The 25,386-nt window shown below is 43.9% G+C and overlaps 1 protein-coding gene across 1 annotated transcript; it reads right to left on the minus strand.

Annotated features, from left to right (window-relative positions):
- Positions 1–4,154: 4,154 nt before the first annotated feature.
- OLFM4 (olfactomedin 4) lies at positions 4,155–25,386 on the minus strand. The gene is made up of 5 exons (XM_019447385.2): positions 25,165–25,386; positions 20,359–20,511; positions 13,930–14,142; positions 12,794–12,953; positions 4,155–6,218 (listed from the first exon to the last, which is right to left on the minus strand). Exons 1-5 carry the CDS (start codon positions 25,348–25,350, stop codon positions 5,416–5,418), a joined length of 1,515 nt encoding a protein of 504 aa, XP_019302930.2. The 5' UTR covers positions 25,351–25,386; the 3' UTR covers positions 4,155–5,415.

Consider the following 25,386-nt stretch of genomic DNA (forward strand, 5'->3'; position numbering starts at 1 on the left):
GAGGGTACAAGGATGACACCAGACATAGTAGCAGTTGGCAAAAAGTGTGACCTCAAAGCCGAATGTTAAATGGCAGCCTCTAGTTCTCCTGCCTCCAGCCTTTCCGGGGATTTGTAAGCACTTGCTTCTCTATGTTAAATCCTTCTGGCAATACCTAGAGTGGTGAGGCAGACTGGCTGAGTGTTCACCAACCCATTTTCTTTTCTCCTGTGCACCCAACTAACCTGTGTGTCTCCAAGCCTTCCTTAAGAATTAGGTGTGACCCTATGTTAATGGACTGGGACCCATCCCAATCCATCACAGTTGGACACCACTTTCAGATCTGAGCTAAACGGCCAATACTTCAAAGCTTCCGTGCTTCTCTCCCCTCTGCTTGTGGGATGCAGACAAGCACAGTGACCTTGAAAGCTACGTGTGGAGGCGGGGGAGCTGCAGGAGGGAAGAGAATGAGCCTGGGTCCCTGTATCACTGTTTGGAAGAGAAGCTCTTGGCCGTCATCATGGCACCGGATAAAACCACAACCAGTCTTTGTGGGTGGCTGGGGGAAGGAGGTGTTAGAGATGACGAAGATGTTATAGACACAATGACCAAGAACAAAATGGTGAAAGTAGCGGTCACTGAATAAGGGAGAAAACACCGGCTACTGCTATGGAACTAAGTCTCTAAGGCTATGAGGTTTAATATGGCAGTTAGCGGCACCCCAGTTAAAAGACATTTCTGTTTCTGCTTCTGCCCTGAACGGACTGATATCAGCTACCAAGGTGAAAGAAAGTCAAAATAAACCACTAACAATACATAAAAACATTATAGGCCACAACCAAAAAGAACACATGAGCTGCAAGAATCTGCCTAAAAAGAGAGATTTGGGGTCAGTTTAAATTTCCTGAGTGAAGCCTCAGGAATGAAGTTCCTTTGATGTTATATAAACCCTGGCCCACGGTATCATTCCATCCTTATCCTCCTCTGCCTGCCACAAACACTGAGCTCCAGACAAACCACATAGAAGCCCCCAAACACACCACAGGTCTTTCTTTAATATTCCCCAGAGGGGCCAGGGCCCGGGAAACCATCCTTCCAGGTTCCAGGCCCAGAGATGGCCCCCAAGGAGAAGCCTCCCTGCTGGACAGAAAAGGCCATCCTTTTCCACAGCGGACCTTGATTCCAAGAGCCATTCCCTTTGAATGAACTCCAGGAGCAGATGCAGATCTCAGAGACAAGTGGGCGCATCCCAAGCTACAGATGTGAGGCCTGGCAACTGAACTGACAACTCAAATAGCATCTCTCGTCGATGAGCCAGGCCAGCTGGTCTGTCCCACTGGCTGGGAGCGTGCCTTACAAACGTGCCTGCCTTTTATTTTCTGATGTGTCACAATTCACCCTTTTCATTGTTTCGGAACGTTCTGGAGCACAGGCTAATCATCCCTCATGGTGTGACATCTGTTTGAGATGACCGAGGGCTCAGGCCCAGAACCTGCCTACGTTGTCATGAAGGCAGCCCTATAGTCACTGTCGGTCCATCCACTGCCATTTCCTTCTCAGTGGCTCACGAATCAAGAAGAGACGGAAAGGATGTTCTTCAGGCTGGCAATGAAAACACACCCTAAAAGAGAAATAAATTGGACTAAAAGTAGAGTTCAAAATAAATACCCATCCCTGTTCTGAGAAGATGATGTCCTTGTTGACTACAGCAAAGCAAGTAGCAGAACGCATGCATCTATTTTGGTCCCACCCCTGATAAAAACGAGCCTTCATTTAGGCTTTCAGGGGCTCAAAAGAAAGGGAAAGGGGCCTCCGCTCCTGCTGCTGGTGCCAGTCTGTGTTTTGACGTCAGAACACAATAAACATCGGCTCTGAGGGGAAGTCTCGGAGTTGAGGACGAAGAGAGGGTGCCTTTGGAACTCTTTCACAACAAAATGGCACCTGCTTGAAGAGTTCCTACTCACAACAAGTCTTGTAGAGGAGAAGATGTAACTTCTGACCCCAAGGAGCTGTGTATCTTGTCAACCCAATAACCACACTGAACCTAAAATTCAGAATGAGAAACGAAGGTAATAACTCTTTGTTGAGGGTAGAGCATGCGCTGAAAACTGTACTAAACACTTTCCATACCTGATATCATTTAATTCACCCAACAGGACCCTGAGGTAGGTGGTTTTATTCCATTATATAGAGAATGATACTGAGTCTCCAAAAAATTAAGGACACTGTCCCAAAGCCATACCACTTGTGAGCAGCAGAACCAAAAGTCACATCTGGTTTTGTTTGACTCCAAATCCTGTGCTCTTAGCTACGGGCATCTTTAATTAAGATCAGAACTCATCTGGGTAGACATGCTTGCGGCTCAGGGGTAGAGATCGGGGACCAAATGTTGACTAAGGCTGGGGACAAAGGAAGTTTCAGGTTTGGGGCATGCTGCCAGGTCCTTCCCACGGCAATTCCAGGCCAGGGGGGAACAGGCACAAGGAAGGAGGTCACCAGAGATCTCCCCCAGATAATAAAAATGTAGGGAACCTTGAGAGCAATGCTGTTAACCCCTGGGGGTAATTCCAGTCCACAACTTCTCTTTTTCAGCCTAAAGAAGACAGACTCAAAAGGCTACATATTATATGATTCCAGAGAGAGAAAAGAGATCAGTGGTTGGCAGGCACCAGGAGATGAGGGTGGGGTCTGACTCCGAAAGGGCACAAGAACACTTTTGGGAGGTGATGGAAATGTTATGCATCCTAATTGTGGTAGCCTTTATACAACTGGCATTTAACTGCACACTTAAAGTTGGCAGATTTGGGACACCTGGGTGGCTCAGTCAGTTAAGTGTCTGACTCTTGATTCCTGCTCAGGTCATGATTTCATGGTTCGTGAGTTTGAGCCCCATGTCGGGCTCTGTGCTGACAGTGTGGAATCTGCTTGGGATTCTCTCTCTCTCTCCCTCTCTCTCTGTTCCGCCCCGACTTGTGCTCTCTCTCTCTCAAAATAAATAAATAAACTTAAAAAAATTGATATATTTTACCTCATGTAAATTACATCTCAATAAAGCTGATTTAAAATATATACATCCAATTCCCACCACCCCCCCCCCTCAAAGGGCATTAGCTGATGAATCCTGAGCTAAAGTTTCCACTGTGCAACTGCATTGCAATAAACTCCAGCATCTCAATCCTTCAATTAGTTGTTCAGCCTTCCCAGTAGGGAAATTTCCAGCAGGCAGCCCCTGCATACACCCCTGATACACCACATCCAGTGGAAGAAGGTTCTGAAGGGAAATGTCAGGCAAATGCTTCTGTAGCCATTTAAATAAGAAGCTGACTGCTAGGGTTACTTTGGCTTCCTGCCTTCTTTTCCAGATCTTCAGAGATCATACTATGAATGTGGTAGAACATTCATCTGGAAAATTGCCCGCTGGCCAGATTAAGGTAGCATCACTGTTTTTTAACTTATATCTCACATGACATACTGGTCTTTATCTTCACATCTTGTTGCATTTTGAAGGCCATACCTGTCTGTATGCTCAGCCTGAAAAATACAGAATAACACTGCTAAAAATACTAAATATCATAGCTACCACCTGCCTAAAAAAAAAAAAAAAAGTATGGCGTGTATTAAAAATGAGCATTTCAGTAGGACTAACTACACTAGCCAGGTCTGTCTTCCCTTCCAGCTCTAGGTCACCTGTCCCCCTATACATTGTCTTTGGTAAAGGTATTTCTCTCTCCAATATGGCCACTTAGTCTCTTTGCTTTCTGGCCAAGACCTTCTGTTTAGGGAAGATCTGGAGGCTTCTGACCCATTTTAACAGCTCGGTTGGAAAAGGAACATAAGCCACACAAATATAGTCTAACGTTGGAAATAATCAGATCAGTCATGCAAATTAATAAGTACATAAGGTCATATCCCCAAAGAAAAGAGTGCAGCCTCCTACAACAAAAGCTGCCAGAAAGAATGGATTTTAAAGGGAAATGAAAACTAAAGAGCCAGCCTGACTTTGGACTCTTTCTAAAAGTCTTGATGTTATCTGCTGTTAGGTGTATGATTTCCTGGGCATCGGTGTTTGGGAGGTAGCCACACTGTACCTCACAGCAAGGTGGAGACCATCCTATTAAGAGGCTTTTTATAATAAAAATAAAAGAGTTAAAAAAAAAAAAAACCAAGAGACAACATTTATATCAAAACACACTTTAATCATTTATTAAAAGGGGACGGTTATAGCATTTAAAGAGCCAGTCCTATAGATTGGGACTCATGAACATCAAGGGGAAACAGACCAAGACCGGAAGAGAAAGCCATCCAAAAGCACAGAAGCACATACACCTGCTAGGTTTTCAAACTGCACTGATTTACTAGATATTTTCAATGGTTTTTTAAAAATATGTCTTCCTCAAAAAAAAATTTATTTTCTTACAACTTTTAGGCTTAAACAAAGACAACCCTTGCATGAAACAATTGATATGACTTAATACAAATGTCACATATGCTCCAAGGGCTTTGTCATGTAACCAGATACGCTATTATTTTATCACTGCCATCTGTTCTTACGGTCCTAGAGTCATGTAAGTGTAATTTCATGATGAGACAAAAAGTGTAATTTTGTTTTTCTTCTACCCATTCCATAAAAAAACTGGTTAATTCTCATAAAAAGCAGGAGGTAGGAAATGGGAGGAGGGAACTGGTTGGTAAATCTGGTTCTAGTCTTCTGCGCGCCTTTGGAATGGAGTTATGAGGTAGGAGGGTTCTACTGACTCTTCTAGAGGTGGACAAAAGGGATAAAAGAAAAATCAAATCCCCCACCTGCAGGTCCATCTGGGACTGATTTACAGGGTACAATTTAGTGCATAAAAGAGCCTCTCTCTAGAAAACTCTGAGCATCTCACAGATATAATACAAGCATGCTAAGTTTACTAATCTGCTACATATAAAACACTGTCCAGATGCTAGTAAGAAAAACCAAAGATGGAGACTTGATCCCTCAAGGAGTTTCAAGTATTAATCTGCCTAATTGAGATCAGGTTTCTTTCAGGCATGGATGAATTAACCTGGCTACATGGAGGAGAGCTGGTCATTGACACCCATCCTTACAAAGAATCCCCAAAAGCCATAGGGTTCTCTTTAAGTTCCTTGATTTCCGGAGCTGTCTCACTGACACCTTCCTTGAACCTATAATGTCCCTAGACCCCCACAATCCCATCTACCCTGCAAGGACCTTATTTTCACTAGGGAAATGCATTCTCTGGAGGCAGACGGCTTCCAAAAGAACTTACCAAATCAGGGCAAATATCCTAAGTCTTCAGTGCGATAGAACTACGCTCCCAAGTATCACTACTAAGCAAACTCACTTCCAAATCCCCCCCGCGGATAGCTAAATAAGTGAAAAAGACCATTTTTTTCAAGGAACCTTTTATTTCTCTCTCATCCTTCCACAACTTACTTGGGTTCCTTGTTAAAGATCAGATCATAATTGAGAAGGTAACCATCGTTATAGACGAAAAGTTTCTGGTCAAAAGGGTGGTAGTTAATGCTCTGAACTCTCTCCCGCATCTTAGGCATTACAACGTTTAGACTGCCCTCTCTCCCTGTGTTTGTGTCATAGTAGTAGAAAATCTCTTCCTCTCTGGTGTTCAGAGTGCGGGTGGCATACAGAACCCCGCACACCATGAAGGCGTTAGAAACCGATGGTTTATACTGTCTCGTATACCAAGTGTCTAGCACCGTGAGTGTGGTGTCATTGAGTTTGCTAATCACCATGTTACCAGTGCTGGCTTCGGTTGCATAAATCACCCACAACCCATTCTCATCCACAGCCAAGTCAATATCTTGCCAATTGACATTAGCATACGAAAAGCGGTTATTATAGGCGGCATCAGGGAGAGTTTGAGTCACTTCAACCCTGCTGCCATTCAGGTTAATTTTGGCAATATTCCGGCTAGTGTACATGTTGACATACATGTAGTTCTTATAAACCGCTGTACCACTGCCTTGGCCATAGGTAATCCGATATTCTCGGGCATTTATATACAATAGCAAATCATCCAGGGTATTGTAGAGTCTGTAATATTCCAGATATCTCCCATCTGTATTCAGAGGTGCCACCCAATACAGCCCTCCATTTGGTTGCTGGGGAGAGTAATCCCGACCCCAGGCACCATACTTAAAGGAAAACCCTCTCCAGTTGAGCTGAACGATGGTCGGCTTGCTGATATTCACCACACCACCATGGCCACAGCTCCCTGTACAAACAAGAACATACAAGGGCATTCTTAGAGAAAAATGAATGATGAGATACAAATGGTTTAATGTCCTAAGAACCAAGGAACCCATAAATACTTTTCTTGTCAAGGTTCGGCGACGACCGTGGTTCTGATGGAGAAGGATCAAGACCTTCTTTTGGTGTCAGTCTCAATGCAAGCCTCCTGTCAGCTCTAGAGAAAACCACCTCCTATTTAATGGGCTTTCATTCCGGAGATGGGGATGCTAGAACTGCCAAGAGCCATATTAAAAAGGTTTGAGGGCCTAGAAAGAGGAAAGGAGGACTTGGTGGATTTGACAGATTTTCTTCTACCAGAAAGCATTTTGCAATCTTTTTTTTTTTTATTTCATTTTTCTTCTAGAGAAATCAAAAAGAGCAAGGTCATCCCACATCCTACCCTTTTTCCATAAAGCCACAAGGTGCTATTTGCCAGGATCAGGGACAACTGTGACGAAGGAGAAGACTGTCCTGGACAAGTGTCCATGCCCTTCACCTTTCTACCCCTCCCTGGAACCCCAAGTGCATATTCATGCCAGGTACCATTGCTGCCCCAAGCCAATCTCAGAAGATGAAGTTTTAAATATGGTATTTTAAAGATACAAAAAGATAGTCCTCTAATGGTGGGATTTCCGCCTTGAGAAGCCATGGAAGTGATTTTAGGGCAATAGGGTCTGATGTGTGCCCAAAGCATAAGCCTATTACGTAGATCACTTGGTGACCACCTTGCTGCAGTTGTAAAGTAGGTCTTGCTGTTTATACCACATATTCTACTGGGTCATAGAATGACAGCAAGTCCTTCACCTTTCTCAATCTGACACTGTCGTCACAATGTGTACAATCAAGTGGGACCAGGCTCACCGGTCCACTGACTCTACCTTCCCTGTACCAGCAGTGAACAACCCAGGCTGGACAACTGGCCCTACATGTCACACTCTGAAATGCCTGCCAACCCAAATCATTTATGAGCTACAAAAATAACATAAAACTCCTCCAGGGTCTTTATAATAACTATCCAGAGTTGAACACACATTTTGAGGGATCTTAGTAAATATCTCTTTAAAAATGGGTAACATTGTTTATTGGATGACAAAGAAAATTCCACTTCAAGTACATTTGAGGTCATTTTCCTTCATCCTACTGCCTGGAGCTGAGCAGGTGAGGGAAGAAGGAACAGAACCTGAATCACTTGCTCTGGCTTTGAATGCTTAGAGGGAATCAGGGAGCCATGGAGAGCACATGAAGTGAGCTACAGCCAAAAGCAGAGCTCCAAAGAATTACCTGATTTATCGGGGCGGGGGTGGGGGTAGGACGTTGGTTAAGTGAGAACAAAGCTTTGCCTGTAAGTCTGTGCCTCTGACCGACATGGAAAGACCTATTCCTTTCCTTGCTAAATGTCCCCCCCCTTCTCCCCCTCCTCACTCAAGGACTGCTCAGAGGTGAAACCATTACTAGAAACCCTGCTTTTATTCTTCCAATCTGCTGGGGCTTTTTGGTCCCAGAATTAAATACGTGCTCCTTAAATGCTCTCATAAATCCGCAGTTGGTGGGAAAGCCAGCCAACCATACAACAGGTAGAGAAATGAGACCATTCTGTACCCAACCTCAAATAATTTTGCATATCATTAAGCAGAACACAGGCGCTGGTTTATTTTAATAATGCATGCACCATTTCATAAATAAAAAAGCAACGTGTGTTCAGCCAAGAGACTGTTCTCCACCAAAGAAATAATAAATAAAATTATAAATTATTATTTCTTCTCCTAAAAGTGATCTCTCAGATGAATGCTTGTTTGCTTTTGTTTATGAAACAATGCATGAATTATTAAAATAAAGTTAATGGTGTGTTCAGTTTAATGATAACAAAAACTGTTTGAATTTCCATATGCTACAAACCGGATTTGCTAGTTAAAATACCTTCCCGAGAACTTACTTATTTAACTACATTTCACTCTAAGGAAATGTAAGAAAGTCATGTTTTTCTTGCAGGTTGGAAGACTTAGGAATTGTTTGCTTAATCGAATCTTGCTTTCCTGGAAAGAAAATATCCCGAACCGACAGTAACAAGATACGTAAGGAAAACTTACGATGTATAGTCTTATTCAAGCATTATCACGGGGTTAAAGGTAATAAACTGTTCTGTCTTGGATGTGGAAATCCTTAGATATAAAGGAATCCAAATAAACTGCTCTTCAAAATTACTACTTCTACTACGACTACTAATGATAATGGCTTATCATTTTACAAGTCGACCAGGAAATTAAACATTGTACCTGGTGTAAATACCAGAACTGTATGAAGCCTACATCTCTTTTTCTCACTTCCCAGCCATTCCTAAACACTCTCCTACCCTTTTTTGTTACCCCTCTCTCATCCTCAATGTCCTTTGGGCCATCTGGGGGGCCCTGGCTGTGGTCGAAGGAAGCAGAAACAGGGAGGAGAACTGGGCACTGTTGCCAATACTACAGATGTGGCTACAGCAGTGACAGGCCAGAGAAAAGGCTATGGCGGGCTTCCTCGACTCCCGGCAGCAAGCTGGCCTGGAAACGATACTGAAACTGACAGCCATCCTGGTGCCCGCTGCTCCTTTTTGCCCAGCCGGAGCCTCCACCCCTCCTCCCCCCAATCTGTGCCAAGCTTCCCCCAACCCCCCCTTACCTCATCTCATATCCCTTCCCCGCCCCTTCCTTCATTTCAAGGTCTTAGCCTTCTCGGCCGTCCCAAGCTTCCACCCCTGGCACAACCACCCATTGCCCAACCATAATCCAAGAATGTGAAAGACCAATGCATCGCTTCACATCTTCCTAGTGGACAAGAACACACCGCAGAACTAAGAGTAAAAGTACACTTTTAGCTATTCTACAGGCAAGGAAGTAAAGATACATCGGTGTTAATCAGGCTGGTGACTGGTTGAAACGTTCTTGTTACTGCGGGAATCACAGGTGCACCTCTCTATCAGAGCATCTATGGAAGGCAGCCTGGTACAGGTGAAGCTATTGGCAGACAGATTCCAGTTCAAATCCTGACTCCAGTACTTACTGGCTGTGTAAGCTTCTGAGCTTCAGTTTCCTTGTATTAAAAAATAATAATAATAATACCTACTCTGTAGAACTGTTAAGAAGAAAGAGAAGGTATGTACATGCAACTCAACAAATGGTAACTATCAGCATTATAATCACATCACATTATATATAGCTGAAAGTTCACACGACTGTCTCCCTTCCTACATAGTGGTTTCTGGAGGTTCCTGTATCCATCCTGGGAACCCTAGCTCCCAGAACAGGACCAGCCATGCAGTGGCACCAAATTATGTTCGTGGAATAAAAGAATGAAAGACTGATCAAAGCCCCCAAACCCAGCTTACCTTATTAATAAAACAACTAGCACTCTACCCTGCTACATGTTTTACAAAAAGCCTGGTATTCACTCAGCAGAACATAAAGCAAGGGAACCCTCCACACAAGTGTCGCCTTGGTTGGCAATCTCATCATGCAATTCATTAGATCTTGTCATGGTGTTCTGAAAATACCCTGGGAAGCCACATGATAAGACTTTAACACACCCTAACTTGGCTTTTTTATCTTTTAAAGAATTTTTAAATGCTTTTTATTTATTTTGAGAGAGAGAAAGAGAAAGAGCATGAGTGGGGCAGGGACAGAGAGAGAGAGAGAGAGAGAGAGAGAGAGAGAGAATCCTAAGCAGGCTCTGCACTATCAGCACAGAGCCTGATTCGGGGCTTTATCTCATAAACCATGTGATCATGACCTGAGCCAAAATCAAGAGTCAGACGCTTAACCGAATGAGCCACCCAGGCACTCCCTAAGTTGGCTTTTTTAAAGTCTCATGCTTAGTAGCATTTTTCTTAAGTCAATGACTATCTGCAGGGGAAACTTAATCTTGGATCTATCAATGCAATCTCCTACCTAGACAACTGCACTTTGAGCAAAGAGGAGAATATAATTCACCTGTGGGAATTAGGCAGTTAACCTGATCATTATCACAAAATGATGAAGACTAAATTATTGGATACATTCTCCCCAACACTCTGCTTTTCCTAAGGCTTGGGATTTTGGCAGGTCACTATCTTTCACCAGCCATTTACTGAGCACCTACTGTGTGTCAGCACAGAACCTGACATCATCTCCAAGCACAACCGCAATCGACCCCTGGGCGTGTACGTACATTTTGCCTATCTCCAGTCATCTAGATTCAGGGGGAGATCAGAGAGAGAGAGAGAGAGAGAGAGAGAGTCAGTTGTTCTCAGGAAAAAAAGTTAATGAGCAGAAGGGCAATTATTTTAGATTAGAAGGTTCTATGAAATGAAGCAGAAAAGGATACCATTTGCGGCATAAACCAAATACAAAGTGCATTTTATTGAACCCTCACTACATGTACTTATTCTAAGATCAAGCTGACCACAGACAGCAACCTGCAACTGGGAGAGAGGAGCCCCGAGAGCACGGAATTCCTTTATAGCTGAGACTTGCGTGCAGTCTTTTGTTCTGTGCAACTCTGCAGTGAAAAAAGCAGACAGGCCAGATTTTAAAGTCCCATAATTGTGAGTAACTTTAATTAAAGTCTCCACAGGCTGACAACTTTGTGGTGCCTGGGGAGTTTCCAATTCTGCATTATCAACCAATCCAAACAGAAAGAGAGCAAGTAAAAGAAATTGATTTAAAAACATGACAAAAAGTCAGTTTAATATAAACATCATAAATATAATATGAACAAAGCTGGAGGAGGGCCAACTGGCTTGGCCGGGATCCAGGTACAGCCAAGGTTGTGGGAAAGTGAGAGGAAATCTGGGTCCAATTTGCTTAAACAACACAGCTGGGCTGGGATGACTCACAAAAGTCTAAGTGTGAGGACCTAGGGGAAAGTTCTCGAAAAAAACTTCTAACAAAAATAATCCAACAGGCTCGCTTGTTTTCCTCTTTAGATATACTAAGAAGTGTACTTTCTCTCCCACTGCCATTCTTGGGTTATTGCCACGGACGATCTAGGTCCTGAGATACCCAGGGAGTGAGGGGCCTTGCATTTCGGCCTCAGCCCTGCCACTAACCACCCGTGTGGCCTCAGGAAAAGCAGCACCCTCACCACCTAAGTTCCCTCCTCTGAGACATGATGGACCTGAGCTAGATGGCCCTAAATGTCCCTTCCAGTTCTAAAATGTCCTCACTCCAAAGAAGGAAGGAAGGAAGGAAGGAAGGAAGGAAGGAAGGAAGGAAGGAATAGAGGGAGGAAGAGAGAAAGGAGGGAGGAAGAAAGAAAGAAAGAAAACCTTGTTCACGTGTTATCAGGGCTTGTCATTGCTTTGACCCTGTCCTCAAGGAGCCCTGCGTGGCCCAGCAGAAAGAGCTCACATTTTCAATGCACATTGACACTGCTGATCCCAGACTAAATTTAACCTCAGTGTGTTCCAGAGGACAAGGCATGGCCTTTGTCCTGAACTTCCTCTGTATGTCATACTATGACAGGTTGCCAACAGCAGAGGGAGGGAAGAGAGTCTCCTGAACACCACCAAGAGGCTTATAACTATGGCAGTATCTAATTAAAGCCTTAAAGAAGCCAGTTACATTGACAAGGATCCAAAAACACACAGCCTAAGAGGAAACAGTCTGTGGAAACAGAAATTAATGAAAGTAACAAGAGCTGTATGATTTGATGAGAAGGTACAGGCCCTTTTCAGGCTGAGATGCTTATGACCCGCAGGGAGGGCTTCCCTGTGACAGGGCTGCACAGGGTGACAGAGGAGGGCTTTAGTTCACCTGAAGGGACGGGCTGAAGCACACAAGGACCGCTTTCGTTCACAGCCAGGTTTTCACTTCAATTATCATCGTTAATAATAATAACAAATTTCAGCATATAACTGTCCATCATAGAACACAGTGCTTCCCAAGACTTGTTTCATTAACCTGCTCACAGGTAAGTAGTATTCTCCCATTTTATCGAGGGGGAGATTAAGGATCTTTTGCTGTGGCCACATAGCTGGGAAGCTCAGGTCTTTGGCGTCCCAAAGCCATACTCCTGACCTCTACACTCCACTACCTCCATTCATGGAGGTATTATGGAGCACCCACCTCTATGCTATACCTAGCCCCAAGGATTATTTAGAGAGTATGAGGCCATCCCTGCCCTCCGGGAACTCACACTCTAGGCAGGATGGCAGGCCACACCCACAAGTACTGTACAGGTGGACCGTTAAATCCTCCCTGAATCCTCGGACACGCGAAAAAACAGCAGGTGCATTTCAGGAAAGCGTAAAGGAAAAATACAGGGGTGGAAGCAGGGATGGAAGGAAAGCAAGAGAAAAGGAAGAGTCAAGGCATAACCCAGCTCATCGGATACATGAGCCAATCAGCCCTTGCCATCCGCGGGACAGCACCGACGCCTTGCAGATTCCAGAGGCTTTCACCAGAACCCCTCGTCCATTACCCTCCCCCTCAGCCCTGCAAAAATCCCATCCCCGCTTCAACTCTGCAATCCCAAATCCCTTCCCCGCCCCACTCTCAGCCCTTAACCGGGCTGGCTCAGGTGGTGACAACATGGCAGGCTTACCAGGGGCAGGAGGCGGTGGGGAGACAGTAACATTTTCACCTTTAGAGGCTTCACATTCCTTCAGCCTGTTCTTCAGCGCCAGGATTTCCCGGCGAATGGCAAGGACGTTGTTTTTGTCTAGCGTCTCGAGCTGCTCTACCAGGAGACTCATATTCCTTATCTAAGGAAATAAAAATGCAGAGTGACTTTATATTATTGTGCAATTTCTTTCATAAACATTCCAGGGCTGAATTTGTCACTTAGTGAAACATTGCTAGAGAGTACACCCGAGATTCTTCGGAATGGTTTCATTTGGAAGAATACATTTTATGGTTTAGCGTGAACGCCTGTCAGATCTCAGGCAGATGTGTGTGACAAGAAGAAAATGGCAAAGATTTTAACAGATTTAATAACAGAGCACAGGCTCAGTCTAAGCATCCACAAAGGTCCATTAAAGTTCATTTCTAATAACCTTCCCCTATAAACTCATGTTTACTCATGTTGTATTATAATTAAGTTTCTAACGAATGGCGAGGGTCAGAGAAAACTTATCTGAGATATGTAACTAGACTTCTCCATTACAGCCCACATCATGTCCATGCTAGTAAATTCTCGTTGAGATAAATTACCCAACCATAACATTAATGTGATGGTCTTTATCCATAGAGCTTAAAAGGCTTCACTAAAACATAATCGCATGAAATTCCTTTAAAGAGGGTTGCCAGTATGTGGAGAAGTGTTCCAAGAGGAATCAAGGATCACATGATCATTCAAAAGGAGAAACAGACCTAGCAATTCCAAAATCCGGTAAACTGTGGCTTTCTAGTCCCACAAGGATAAATCCAGAACAGAGAAGGCACTCCATCTAACTTGGCCATGGAGTTGTTCAGATTTATATCATCACCTTTCTAGAGACATTGAAAGGCCACCTGGGTCTGGGGCAGGCCCACTGGATGACACCTGCTCCTCAATGAACACGTTCCCATTGTGTTCCACTCACTATTCAGACACCCCCCAAAAGCAGAACACAGGACATGCCAGGTGGTCATGAGAGAGTGCAGAATTAAAAGTCAGAAGAGAGATCCATAGCCTGGTCCCAACACCTGCCCACTTCTTAATTTATTATTAAGCCTCTCAGAAGTGAGCTCATGACTTACCTCCACTTCCAGCTGGTCAACAATTGTCGTGCTTCCAACAAAATTATCCTTCAGCTGTATGATCAGTTTCTCCATCTCCTTCACTTCTATCTTGATCAGCTCAAAGTCCAGTTCAGTATAAGAAATGGTGTCCGTTTCCATGATCTCTACTCGGACAGTTAGGTTTGAAAGCTTCTTTTCATACACACTGATTAATTGGACATACTCCCTTACCTGAAAGGGAATCAAAAAGCTTAAGTCAATTTCCAAAATAATACTATACAGTCTTCCTCCACTACCAAGCCCTTGGGGACTATTTGTTTGCTGTCAATCTTTTTTTTTCTTTCTTTCTTTCTTTTTTGGTAAAGAAATGGATCAAAAATATCAGGGTGCCTGGGTGGCTCAGTTGATTAAACGTCTCACTCTTGAGTTCAGCTCGGGTCTTGATCTCACTGTCCTGAGTTCAAGCCCCGTGCTGGGCTCCATGCTGGGTGTGAAGCCTACTTAAAAAAAAAAAAAAGAAAGAAAGAAAAGAGGGGCGCCTGGGTGGCTCAGTCAGTTAAGCGTCCGACTTCAGCCTGGGTCATGATCTCGCGGTCCGTGAGTTCGAACCCCACGTCAGGCTTTGTGCTGACAGCTCAGAGCCTGGAGCCTGCTTCTGATTCTGTGTCTCCCTCTCTTTCTGCCCCTCCCCTACTCATGCTCTGTCTCTCTCTGTCTCAGAAATAAATAAACATTAAAAAAAAAAGGATCAAAAATATATTTAACTAGTGCTCGCTTCCGCAGCACACATACTAAAAATTTAACTAGTTTTTCTTTAATCTATCTAAATGCAAACGAAAAAAAAAAAACATTATTACAATTGGTGGGGTGGATTTTGTGCTTGCCTAGACTAAAAATAATTTTGCTTCAGAGTCATCATTCACAAGTATATTTTAATTTCCATTTTAATGTTTGAAGATATTAGGTCTCCAAACTAAACTGGTTTGAACCAGACTCCCTTGCCCTCCCTCCTCCCCTCAATGCACATACTGGATCTAAACCAGGGTTTCCCAACCTCAGCACTATTGATATTTTAGGCTAGATCATTCTTTCTTGTTGGGGGGGGGGGGGGCTTTCTTGTGTATTATAGGATGTGTACCAGGATTCCTGGCCTCTAAACACCAATAACAGCCACAGACCATTCAGCTGTGACAACAAAAAATGTCCCAGCCATTGCTAATGTTCCCTGGGGGCAAAATCACCATCACCACCACCCTCCCTCCATTTAGAAACACCGCTCTAAATCTAAGTATTTTCTAGAAGAGAGAGAAGTGCACTGAGTAGAATTCCTTCTCTGGTGGCCATATGCATTGAGTTTTGAGCCCCTCTACCTTTTACAGAGTGCCATAAAGACCCAACTTTACTACACAATATGTGAGTGTGTATGTGACTATAAAGTGAACATTTCATTAAGTGCACCCACATTTATTCCAAGAACTGATTATTGCAATCAGACCTTTACGCATTTGTTGCATATATTTGAATGTCTGATCATTAAGTTAAAATACTTCCAAAAATTCCCTTGGTGGTTTAGTGTATAATTGGAAGCTCCAAATGGGTATTTCAATAAACACATTTGGTGGTTCTTTTTGTATCTGATCTCTGAAAGAAATGCCATGGCCTTTTTAAGGACCTGCTCATTAAAAGTTGCTGGCTTTACACTCTTTCTAAAAATTCGAACATAAGTGATACTTTTCCCCAAACTGTGCTAATGTCAAGGAGCTGATCCACGGTGCCTGGATGAATTCAGAGCCAGACGTTGGCCTGTAATCCTCCCAATACCAAAGGCAGTCTTAACTTCTGTCATTTTCGTCCTTCCACTTAACCCCACTGTGCAAATTAGAGCAGACTCATAGGCCACAGACCTAAAGGGCTAGGGCTCCAGGCAAAGAGGATTTTAATGAAAGTTGAAAATGCTGCCCTCGGCACTGCTGGTGTATCTCCTCGGGCAACTGATGCTCACTGCCATCAGATGCGCCATCGTCAGTGGCTGACAAGGCTGGTGACATTTTGGTGGTTAAGGAAGTTGGAAAAAAACAGAAAACCTAACGAGTCTCCCTCAAAAGTATAAACACAAATATAAGGTAGCCAGGTTTTAATTTCTGCAAAAATCAAGCATAAAAACTTGCCTGTAAAAAGAATAATAATAATAATAACAATAATAATAAAGTGCCAATCCATCGCAGAAATGGAAGTTTGCAGAATGAATATTCTTGTTGGCATTTGGTCTTGCCAGCTCTTGGAACAAATGAAACACCCTCTGTTTTCCTGGAACATGTTGGTGGCACATCGCAGCTGTTGTTCTACAAAAATGAGTGATCCAACTGTCATCGCTGCTAAATAAAATGTGGCTCTCCCAGATTCTCACTGAAAACCAAGGCATAACCTGGAGTTTGCTACCTATGAGGATGTGTGGCATGCCTGCCCTCGTTCAGCCACAAAATGAAGAGTCCCTAAAGATCTGTTTCGGGAAAAAACTCGAGGTTCTTTTCAGCTGACATTTAAAGGAAAGCTCGATGATGTTCAGGAAAACTAGAATCGCCCATAGAGTTATTAGAAGGCAGGAGGGAATTTGAGGACTCTACTGACTTAAGTAGATTGCTCATGTAAACTCTTTACATGCACAGATCTCTAGTGTTGAGCTGCTGTGGGCAATTCCCAGAACATCTAGCTTTCCCTAGAAGTGCAAGGTCAGAAGCCACAGTGCAACTTGCACCAGAGATGTAGAGCAAGAATACGGGTCTAGCCACAGGGCACCCGAGTCGCTCAGTCGGTTGAGTGTCCCATTCTTGATTTTGGCTCAGGTCGTGATCTATTGGTTCGTGAGTTTGAGCCCCATGTTGGGCTCCACACTGAGTATGGAGCCTGCTTGGGATTCTCTCTCTCTCTCTCTCTCTCTCCTTCTTTCTTTCCCTTTCTCTCTCTCTCTCTCTCCCTCTGCCCCTCTCCCCAGCTCTCTCTCTCTCTAATAAAAATAAAAATAAAATAATAAGGGTCTAGCCCTAAGAGGACACCCCCCTGTGCCAACATCTTTATTACGAGCTCCTCATCACTAGCAGTTTGAGCTTTAAAAGACTCATCTATGCTTGCCTTCAAATCACCAATCTAACAGAGCTTCCATTTTGTTTCTTATATATATATTATATCACGGATGGGCTCTAAGAATCAACATTTGTCTGGGGGGGTTGTTTTGGGGTGTTCATTGTTGTTCTGCATGGTAGACATGGTCCCATAATAGATACGGATGCAGCACAGCTGGCTATTAAGCTAAGGAATCAGTCTGGCTCATGTTCCTGCCTCAAAACCTCTGATCATAATTACGGCCAGATTATCAGAAACAGATAAATGTACTTTGCAACATACTGTTATTTTAATATGTCTTTAACAACAAGAGGAGTTGAGCTTGAACTGACCACGAAGACATGGGAAATCCTTTGGAGCCAGGTCCACCTAAACTCAAAGCTGACTTCAGTACTTAGTAGGCAAATCATTTAATTTCTCTAAGCCTTAGTTGCTCCTATAAACTGGGGGTAATGGTAGCAAGCTTACCAGGTTTCTGCAAAGACTAGGGAAAATGCATACTAAGTGCTTCACTTACTGGATGTCTACAAGTTACAGCAATTATTAGAGAAACAGTGCTTTCAGGGGTTTTTTCTTCAATCTCACTTTTTAATTTATTCTCTTTCAGTGCACGACACGTTGTTCCATCAATGTTCTTTGTTTATAAGTTGCCTAAATGTCTCCCAGACTACCTTGACCTTCTCATGCATGAGGATCCATTGGCAAACGTGTGTCGTATGAAATAACTCGCCCCAAACGCCACAGCCCCCTCGACAAAGAAAACCCTGAGCTGTCTTTTTGTCGTCCGCTCCTGAGTATAGTCACAAGAAGACATACCATAAACAACAGAAAAGTATAAAATGCTTTCAGCAGCTCATGCAGAGGCAGCTCCCTGTCTTTCCTGTGTACTGACAGATAATGAATCAATGTAAGGCAGTCAAAACCCTCTTCTGCGGGCCTGTCCAATCGGGCGTTCCCTCCAGGCCTCCAGATGAATGGTGATTTCCAAGGCAACTTAGGGATGGCTATAATAATTCACCTGAAAATTCAAAAGCCCTCAGCAGAAGAGATAGCTTTGGATTGAAGGCATTACTGTCCTTCTACATCTCTTCTTTGAGGTTGATAACAGCATGGCAGAGAGAAAAGGGACTGGGATGATGTCGGAGACCCAAATTCCTGACTTGGCTCACTCGGCCAAGAGAGGAATGACCTCCACATTTATGGCTCTTGACCTTTATGGACCCCCATGTTTCCCTCCCTAACATGGGAAGAGCGCTGGCCTATCGGCCTTAAAGAGCTGCTTGAGAGGAGAACAGGACTGAAAGCATTTTAAAAAGCAGAAACAAGGGTGCCTGTGTGGCTTAGTCATTAAGCCTCTGACTTTGGCTCAGGTCATGATCTCACAGTTCGTGAGTTCGAGCCCCACTTCTCTCTCTCTCTCTCTCCCAACCCCCTCGCTCACTTGCATGCTGTCTCTCTCTAAATAAATAAATAAAATTTATTGAAACAGAAAAGGAAGCTGTTATTATTGTTGTTATTATCGATGTCGCACAGAATTTCTGATGCAAATCTCAGCCGGCAGGTCAATACCTGTCTCAGGCCTCAATCACAGATTTCTTTAGGACCAGCTACTGACATTTGGGGAACTAAAAGTTTTCCCACCTACTCCTCCCTTCCTCCCTGCCAACTATTAGCAAGGCAGATGCCATCTTCCCCCTCACAGGATCAGAATTAAACGTCCCATACTCTCAGCCCTGGTGAGCTGCACACCTCCCCTGGATCAGTGTGGGGTTTCAAACTGCCCTTCACACTCCTGCCAGCAAAGAAGACATGCAAATCAGTAGCTTCCACTATTTCAAAGCAAATGACTCTAACTGAAAAGATCTTTACTTAGGATTTTCCTCCACTTGTTATGTTTTTATGCATAACTTCTTATCTGTACTTGATTATGCTGGAATAAGGCTATGAATATTAATGGTTGGAATTTATAATTTAGTGCCGTGCCTTTTCTGCTGATTAATTCAAGGACATTTTATTTCTTAAGAAGCTAGGTTCCTAGAGTAGTCAAATACATTTTCCTGGACATCCATTGAAACGTAGAATATTTATCTACCAGTTCGGGAAGAAAGCAGGGTCTCAGCCTCATCATCATTTTTGTCTTAAAGGATAACTGTGCTGGGTGCTGAGGCAGCTAAGTTTAAATTTCTCAGGAAAACTTATTTTGAATCCTGCAGTAAAGCCAGAGCTCCTTGTAAATTAATGGCGTTGTATTAAATAATGCATAATGTGATTATAGCCTAGCTTGGACTTCACCTGTGCAGAAAATGGGAGCTTTTCTAATTGATTTTTAACTTGGCCAAAAAACGAAGAAGGGGTCAAAACTGGAATGCCAGGTCACATTGCCCCACCAGCTCAGAGAAAGGCACACCCGGTGGGATAACTTCCTCTGGCTAGAAAAAAAGCCCTAATCAGGGGGTTGGAGTCAGGGTTTTTACCAAGGCTGTGTGACCTACCAGAATTGATTCAAATTCTTCAGGTTTGGTCTAATGTGGGACAGGCTTAATGTAATGCTCCTGCTGAGACAACAGAGAATAACACACGAGGGAGAGAATAAGAGAGACAGAGACAGAGAGGCAGAGACAGAGCCAGAGGGAGAGACAGAGAGTGGGAGGGAGGGAAGAGCGTAAATTGGAAAGAAAAACAAGAGGAAGAGCAAGGAAAGGAGGGAGAAAGGAAGGAGAAGAGGAGAAGCTTCCAAGAGTGGAGGAGTGGGGAGGGGAAGGAGGAGGAAGAGAAGGAGGCGGGACTTTCCAAAGGTAAGAGAAGACAAAACAAAAAACAGAAACACAAATCAGGAAGGAAAGGGAGAGAAAGATTAGAAGGGTGGACAAGGGAAGGGAGAATGGGCAGAAATAGGAAGAAAAAGTGAAAGTGAAGGAAGAGAGAACAGAGGAGAGGACAGAGAAGGCAAAGCTGGAGGGAAGACGAGGAGGATCAACAGGAAGAAACAACAAAACCAAAACCAAATGCAAATTGCAAGGTTGCGTTTTGCAGGGAGAGCTCAAGGCTTCTTTCCAACTGCACGCATACAATATTGAAGTGAGTTTATCCGTGGCGTGCATAATCTCCAGCCCATTTTCTTCCACGTGCCCTCATTTTTCCCGCTATAAAGAACTCCATAGGTGTGCCGTGAAATAAAGGCTAACTCCTCCATAGGATGCAAACATGCTGGCTTTGGCACAACCGAAGAAGCCTGCAGATAAAGTCCTGAATAAAAAGTGTTCTGTTTTGTTGGTTGGGTTGCTCTTATCAAGAAGTTGTTGTAAGAGAAGGAAAAGCAATACTTACTTTAGAAAGTTCTTTCTCGAACTTCTGGGAGAGAACATGAGCTGTGAATTCCAAGCGTTCCACTCTCTGCACGGGAAAGGTGGTGTCTGGGAGGGTCACGGAGCAGTGGCAGGTCCCGTGGTCATCCTCGAAGCCAGTGAAATTGGAAAGCGACTGTAAATAAAAATAAGTTCAACATCAGTACGAAGCTGGGAAGTGAGCTTTTGGGTAACTGGAGTGCCAGAAATTGGCCTCTCAAAAGAGGGCTCAGAGGCAAGCAAGTAGAGTCCAATACGTAAATGAATAGCATCAAAGACACGAGCTAAGAGCTCATGTTTCTCAGGCAGTGATTACACTCCGTGTGTAGCCACATCTCCACCAGTCAGGCTACACCAGGGTCAGGCACCTACACCTAAAGGAAGATTCTCCTTTCTTGAGTAGGTTTCAAGGTAATTGTTACTATTCCTAAGTAAGGTGAGGGAAAGAAGGAGGTGATGAGCATCCTGAATTCCAATTCTCCCACTTTCTGGACGTGAACCCTCTATGAGTCTCAATTTCCTCATCTGCCAAACAGAGATAACCCACTTCACAGGGTTGTCCCCATGAGTCACCAAGTAATGTAAACCAAGTCCCTGGCACGCAGTAGGCGATCAGTAAATGTCACTTTCCCTTTCCTTCCACGTACTCATTTTCTCTTCCTCACCGTTATCTCCAATTGCAACCCAATGCCTTCCAAGGGAAAGAGAAAAACCTCACATAGGAGTTACGGGGGAAAATATACAATGCAAATTCACATCCTCTCTCCACCTGCAAAATTGCATAATTAACATTCTTTAGAGTGGGGAAAAAAACAGCCATGTTTAAAAGACTGAACAATGTAGGAGTCTGAAGGTTTTGTGCAAAAAAAAATGTTTAAGTTTTCCGGCTTACCACTTGCAGAAAAGTCATTTTAAAATATTTGATGTTTCTTTAAGATATTCAGGCTCACACTTTGGTGCCGCTGCATATTTTAAAATGACAGGTTTGAAAGATCCTGTTTTTCTTTTGTCCCCCTCGAACTTCCCCAAGGGGATCCCAGCACAATTAACATTTTTTTTTTTTATTACAACTATTGCCTTCCAGAGTAACTCTTGGCAGTGGACTGGCTGTGCTTGACAATGATCTCATCTGATGGCTAGCCCAAAGCTCACCTGTGGAACATTAGACCTAAGTGTCTCTCTGAAATGACCGAGGAGAGAGCACTGGTTTGCAGAATTTGAAGAGACGCAGGCCACACCTCTCAACGTTTAGGAGGTCAGCTGGCTGCAGCGAGGTGATGCGCTCTGTGCATTTAGTATCTACCAGCCTCCATGATCCCCGAACAAGCCGGACCTAGATGCTTCTACAGTCAAGATGTGTTCTGTCAGTGACCTCTGGACCAAGTAATTCAGGCTTTTGCAACTAAATTGCTTGTCAATTTAACCTAATCTTCTTTAAGATAAGCAAACACACACACAAACACACACACACACGCATGCACATATATATATATATATATATATATATATATATACACATATATACATACATATACATATACATATATATACATATACATATACATATATATACATATATATATATGCATATCAGGTAAATTCTTGACACTGGCCTCAATTTTCTTTGCCAATCACATCCCACACCTGCAGGAATTGGGGAGTAAGGAGGAGAGACAAGCAGGTTTATGCTAAACATTGGGGCTGGGAGGGGATTAAGGTAAGGGTCTTTGCCAGGGATGAAGAAGGACTGGACGAGCTACACCAGAATGGAACCTGCTTTATCACTCCCACTGAAGATAGAAAACGTCTGGCTCAAGCACGCCAAGGCTTTTGCAGGAGGACCAATGTATCATGAACTTTTGAAAAAAAAATAGCTTATTATTACAACTGTCTACCCCCCAAAATGTCTCGCACTGCATTTTGAAAAGGGGAGGTTAATTAGCTGCACAGGACAGGGTTGAACCAGGCTTAGACTCCTCTGGAAAGCTCTGTCAAATCAGAAAATAGTGGAGATCATCAAGCAGTCTCTAGACAATCAACTCGCTAACAACTTTTAGTCCTGAAGTTCACCTGAAAGGCAGGCAAATAATTATGAGCCCTGCTGACAGCCATTCCACTGTCTTCTATTGAACGTCTCTGTCCCAGCACTGTGGACTCCCTAGCTGCCGTCCTGCTTATCATCAGCCCCGCGTGCTCAGCTGACATCAAAATGGTCCATAAGTTTGATCAGTGTCTCCCATTAGAGATATTTCTGCTCCTCACATTCAAAGACAATGAAGCTAATGGTGATGGGTCTCACTCCATCTGCAGTGACTGCTTAAACTCGGTGTGAGTGTAGCATGAGGAATGGGAGACCCAGGCGTGTGCTTGTCCCCTGGCCTCTGAGAGGGTATGCAGTCCCCCTGTGGAGGACAAATAGGACCCTCTGTACCTTACAAGACACCCCGCACTGATGGGTTCTCACTCAGCGTGTGTTCAATTCACATTTATTGGTGTCTACAACTTGCCAGGCTGTGGTGTCAGGGAGACAAATAAGACCCAATTCCCGCCCAGTGAATCAGCCCCATTGTCATTAGGGAACCTTAGTGTCCTTTTTTCCAACAAGCCCAAACCCCTTAGCCTCATGACAGAAGAACATGACTCCTGGTTCCGACTCTGCCAGTTACCGTGTGAACAAAGCATGGAGCCTTTTCTTGTCTGTGAAATGAGGACCCTGCAAGCGGCCCCTTCTTTGGAGGGGGACATCTGAGGCATGTGAAGTGCTCTGAGCGCGAGAGCTGAAGGTGTGACTCACATTTGTGACTTAAGGTTGCAATTGGCTCTAATTAGCAGCCAAGCCTAAGTGCCTGTAAAGATTCAAGGCATAAAATAATGGTACTCAACATTTTCAAAGTACAGAAAATGATACGTTTGGAACTTGCTCAATGACAGTTATAAAGGGGTTTTCCACCACTTTCCAAAGAGCTCATCAAGCTGACAGGCAGCCCTAGAAAATTGGGTTTATAGTAGAAGTGACACCTTGTCTGCCATAAAAAAAGAAGTTGGGGTAGTGATACTGACTCACCAGAGGGAGATAAGCGAACTGGGAAGGAAATTAAAACCTCTAAGCACAATTTAACTACCATTCCTTATCTACTTTTAAATATTTGTCTTTTTGCCAAACAACAGGCATATTGGAGTTCTCCGTTTCTTGACCTATATTTTATTTTCTGTCATTTTAGCTCATCTTACCCAAATGCTGCTTTCTGATTGGTGAGGACATTAGTGTTAACCAGTTCTAATTGTCCCCAGAAATTATTTAGTATCGTGGAATAAAATGATGCATCTGATTTCTGGCTGCAAAGAATGTTCACGCATATTCACGATTCCCAAACCACGCTTCTCCTAAAAATTAGCAACTTGCATCTATACTCCCCTCAAACAGAGAAAGCTGCCTAGACTGAGATGCTGAAGAGGATAGGCAGACTAAGTTTGAGTTCTATCATTTGCTGGCTTAGTGACTTTAAGCCAACGACGGCACCTCTCTAAGCGTCGGTTTCCACATCTCTAAAAAGGAACCATTAATTTTACCTGTCTCTGAGAGTTAAATAAGATAATATATATTATGTACTTAACCAAGTCCTGGCATTTATCAGGTGCTCAACAAACATTGTTGCAGCAGTTTCTATGTGAGCCTTGATCCGAACCATTTGTTGATCAACAAATTTTCATCTACACGGTTCTGATGTCAAAATGGAAACAATAAAAAAGCCTTTTCCTCTCCTTATCCCAATGGCCCTCCCATTCAGACATGATCATGTGAGCAGCGACCTGACCTGTGAATAAAGATCATAGGAGTGCAGAGGGGCAGGCTTTGGGGGAGTTAAGACTCCTCCACCCCAAGGCAAGCCTGGGTTTTCCAGAGCAGGGCTCCTACAGAAAGGCCCAGAGCAGACGCAGGCAGAGTTGGAAGAAGGAAATGCTTCCTGCCCCCTAATGTCTCATCCCTTGGTGCCTCTTCCCCTCTCCTCGAAGGAGATACGAAGAGGACTCATCTCCCAAAGAACTAGGCTCGGGGTACGGTCTAGGGATATAGCCTAGCTGGGACAGTCCCTTCCTAGCACAGGCTTTGGTTTTGTTGTTGTTGCTGATTTTGTTTGGCCTGTTTATTGCTACTGCTGTTGTTGTTTTCGGAAATGGCTCTTATGATTCCCTATAAGGAAAATGGAAGACAGTTAATACTCTTCTGGGGACATATCTGTGTGTAAGAGCACTTTCCTAAAGACCTCCCCTGCTTCGGCCATCCATTTCCTTTACAAACTAGGCTCAAAGAAATCCTCAGGGCTCCAGCTGGAGCAAAGAGGCTCTCACTCCCTCAGGGCGATTCTTCATCATCCTCAGGGTTCCCAATGGGCAGCAAACCAGACCGACTTTTCTGGAGCTACTCCTGGCAGGGCCCCTTCCCTAAGAGTTCTCATCTGGAACAGGATCCGGACATCTCTATTTTTGGTGTACCCCTCCCACCCCTGCCCACCCCCAATTCCAAGCGTAGCCAGGTTTGAGAACCTCTTTAAACCTTCAGTTCTTTCCCTAAAGCTCCCGGCAGAAGAACCAAGATGTCGTCTCTCTTGCTAACAATTTAATTATTTTACCCAGGTTTTAATTCATTTCCAGGGCGCCTACAGTTAACAAAGGGAGTCGTAAATCTTTTAGAGTGCTCAGGTCTAGCCATCCATGAAATTATATTCAGGTCCCCAAAAAGTGAGAGGAAGGGAATTAACACAGCTCTCAGGCCATGGGGCCTTCTCACCTGAGACTCGGAGCCAGGGCTGGGAGTGAAGCTGTCATTGGAGCTGAGGCCAGAGATGAAGTTGGAGACGAACACAGAGTCAAGGAAAGAGCTGGAACTTGGGCCAGGGACCAGGGGCTCCAAATTCCCTGTGGTCTGGCCAAGGAGGAACAGAAGGGCCAGGGGGCAGAGGAGGCCTGTCCTCATTTTGTGCTCTTAGCTGGAGCCACTGGTTTCTACACA

This window comes from Panthera pardus, unplaced genomic scaffold (genome assembly GCF_024362965.1).
Source record: "Panthera pardus isolate Hobbes unplaced genomic scaffold, ASM2436296v1 HiC_scaffold_1, whole genome shotgun sequence".
NCBI classification, from domain to species: Eukaryota; Metazoa; Chordata; class Mammalia; order Carnivora; family Felidae; genus Panthera; species Panthera pardus.

Coding starts and splice junctions, on each gene's coding strand:
- OLFM4 (XM_019447385.2), bottom strand. CDS start 25,350: ATGAGGACAGGCCTCCTCTGCCCCCTGGCCCTTCTGTTCCTCCTTGGC. Junction 20,512..25,164: donor GCCCTGGCTCCGAGTCTCAG/GTGAGAAGGCCC, acceptor TTTTATTTACAG/TCGCTTTCCAATTTCACTGG. Junction 6,219..12,793: donor CCCACCGCCTCCTGCCCCTG/GTAAGCCTGCCA, acceptor TTGTTTGTACAG/GGAGCTGTGGCCATGGTGGT.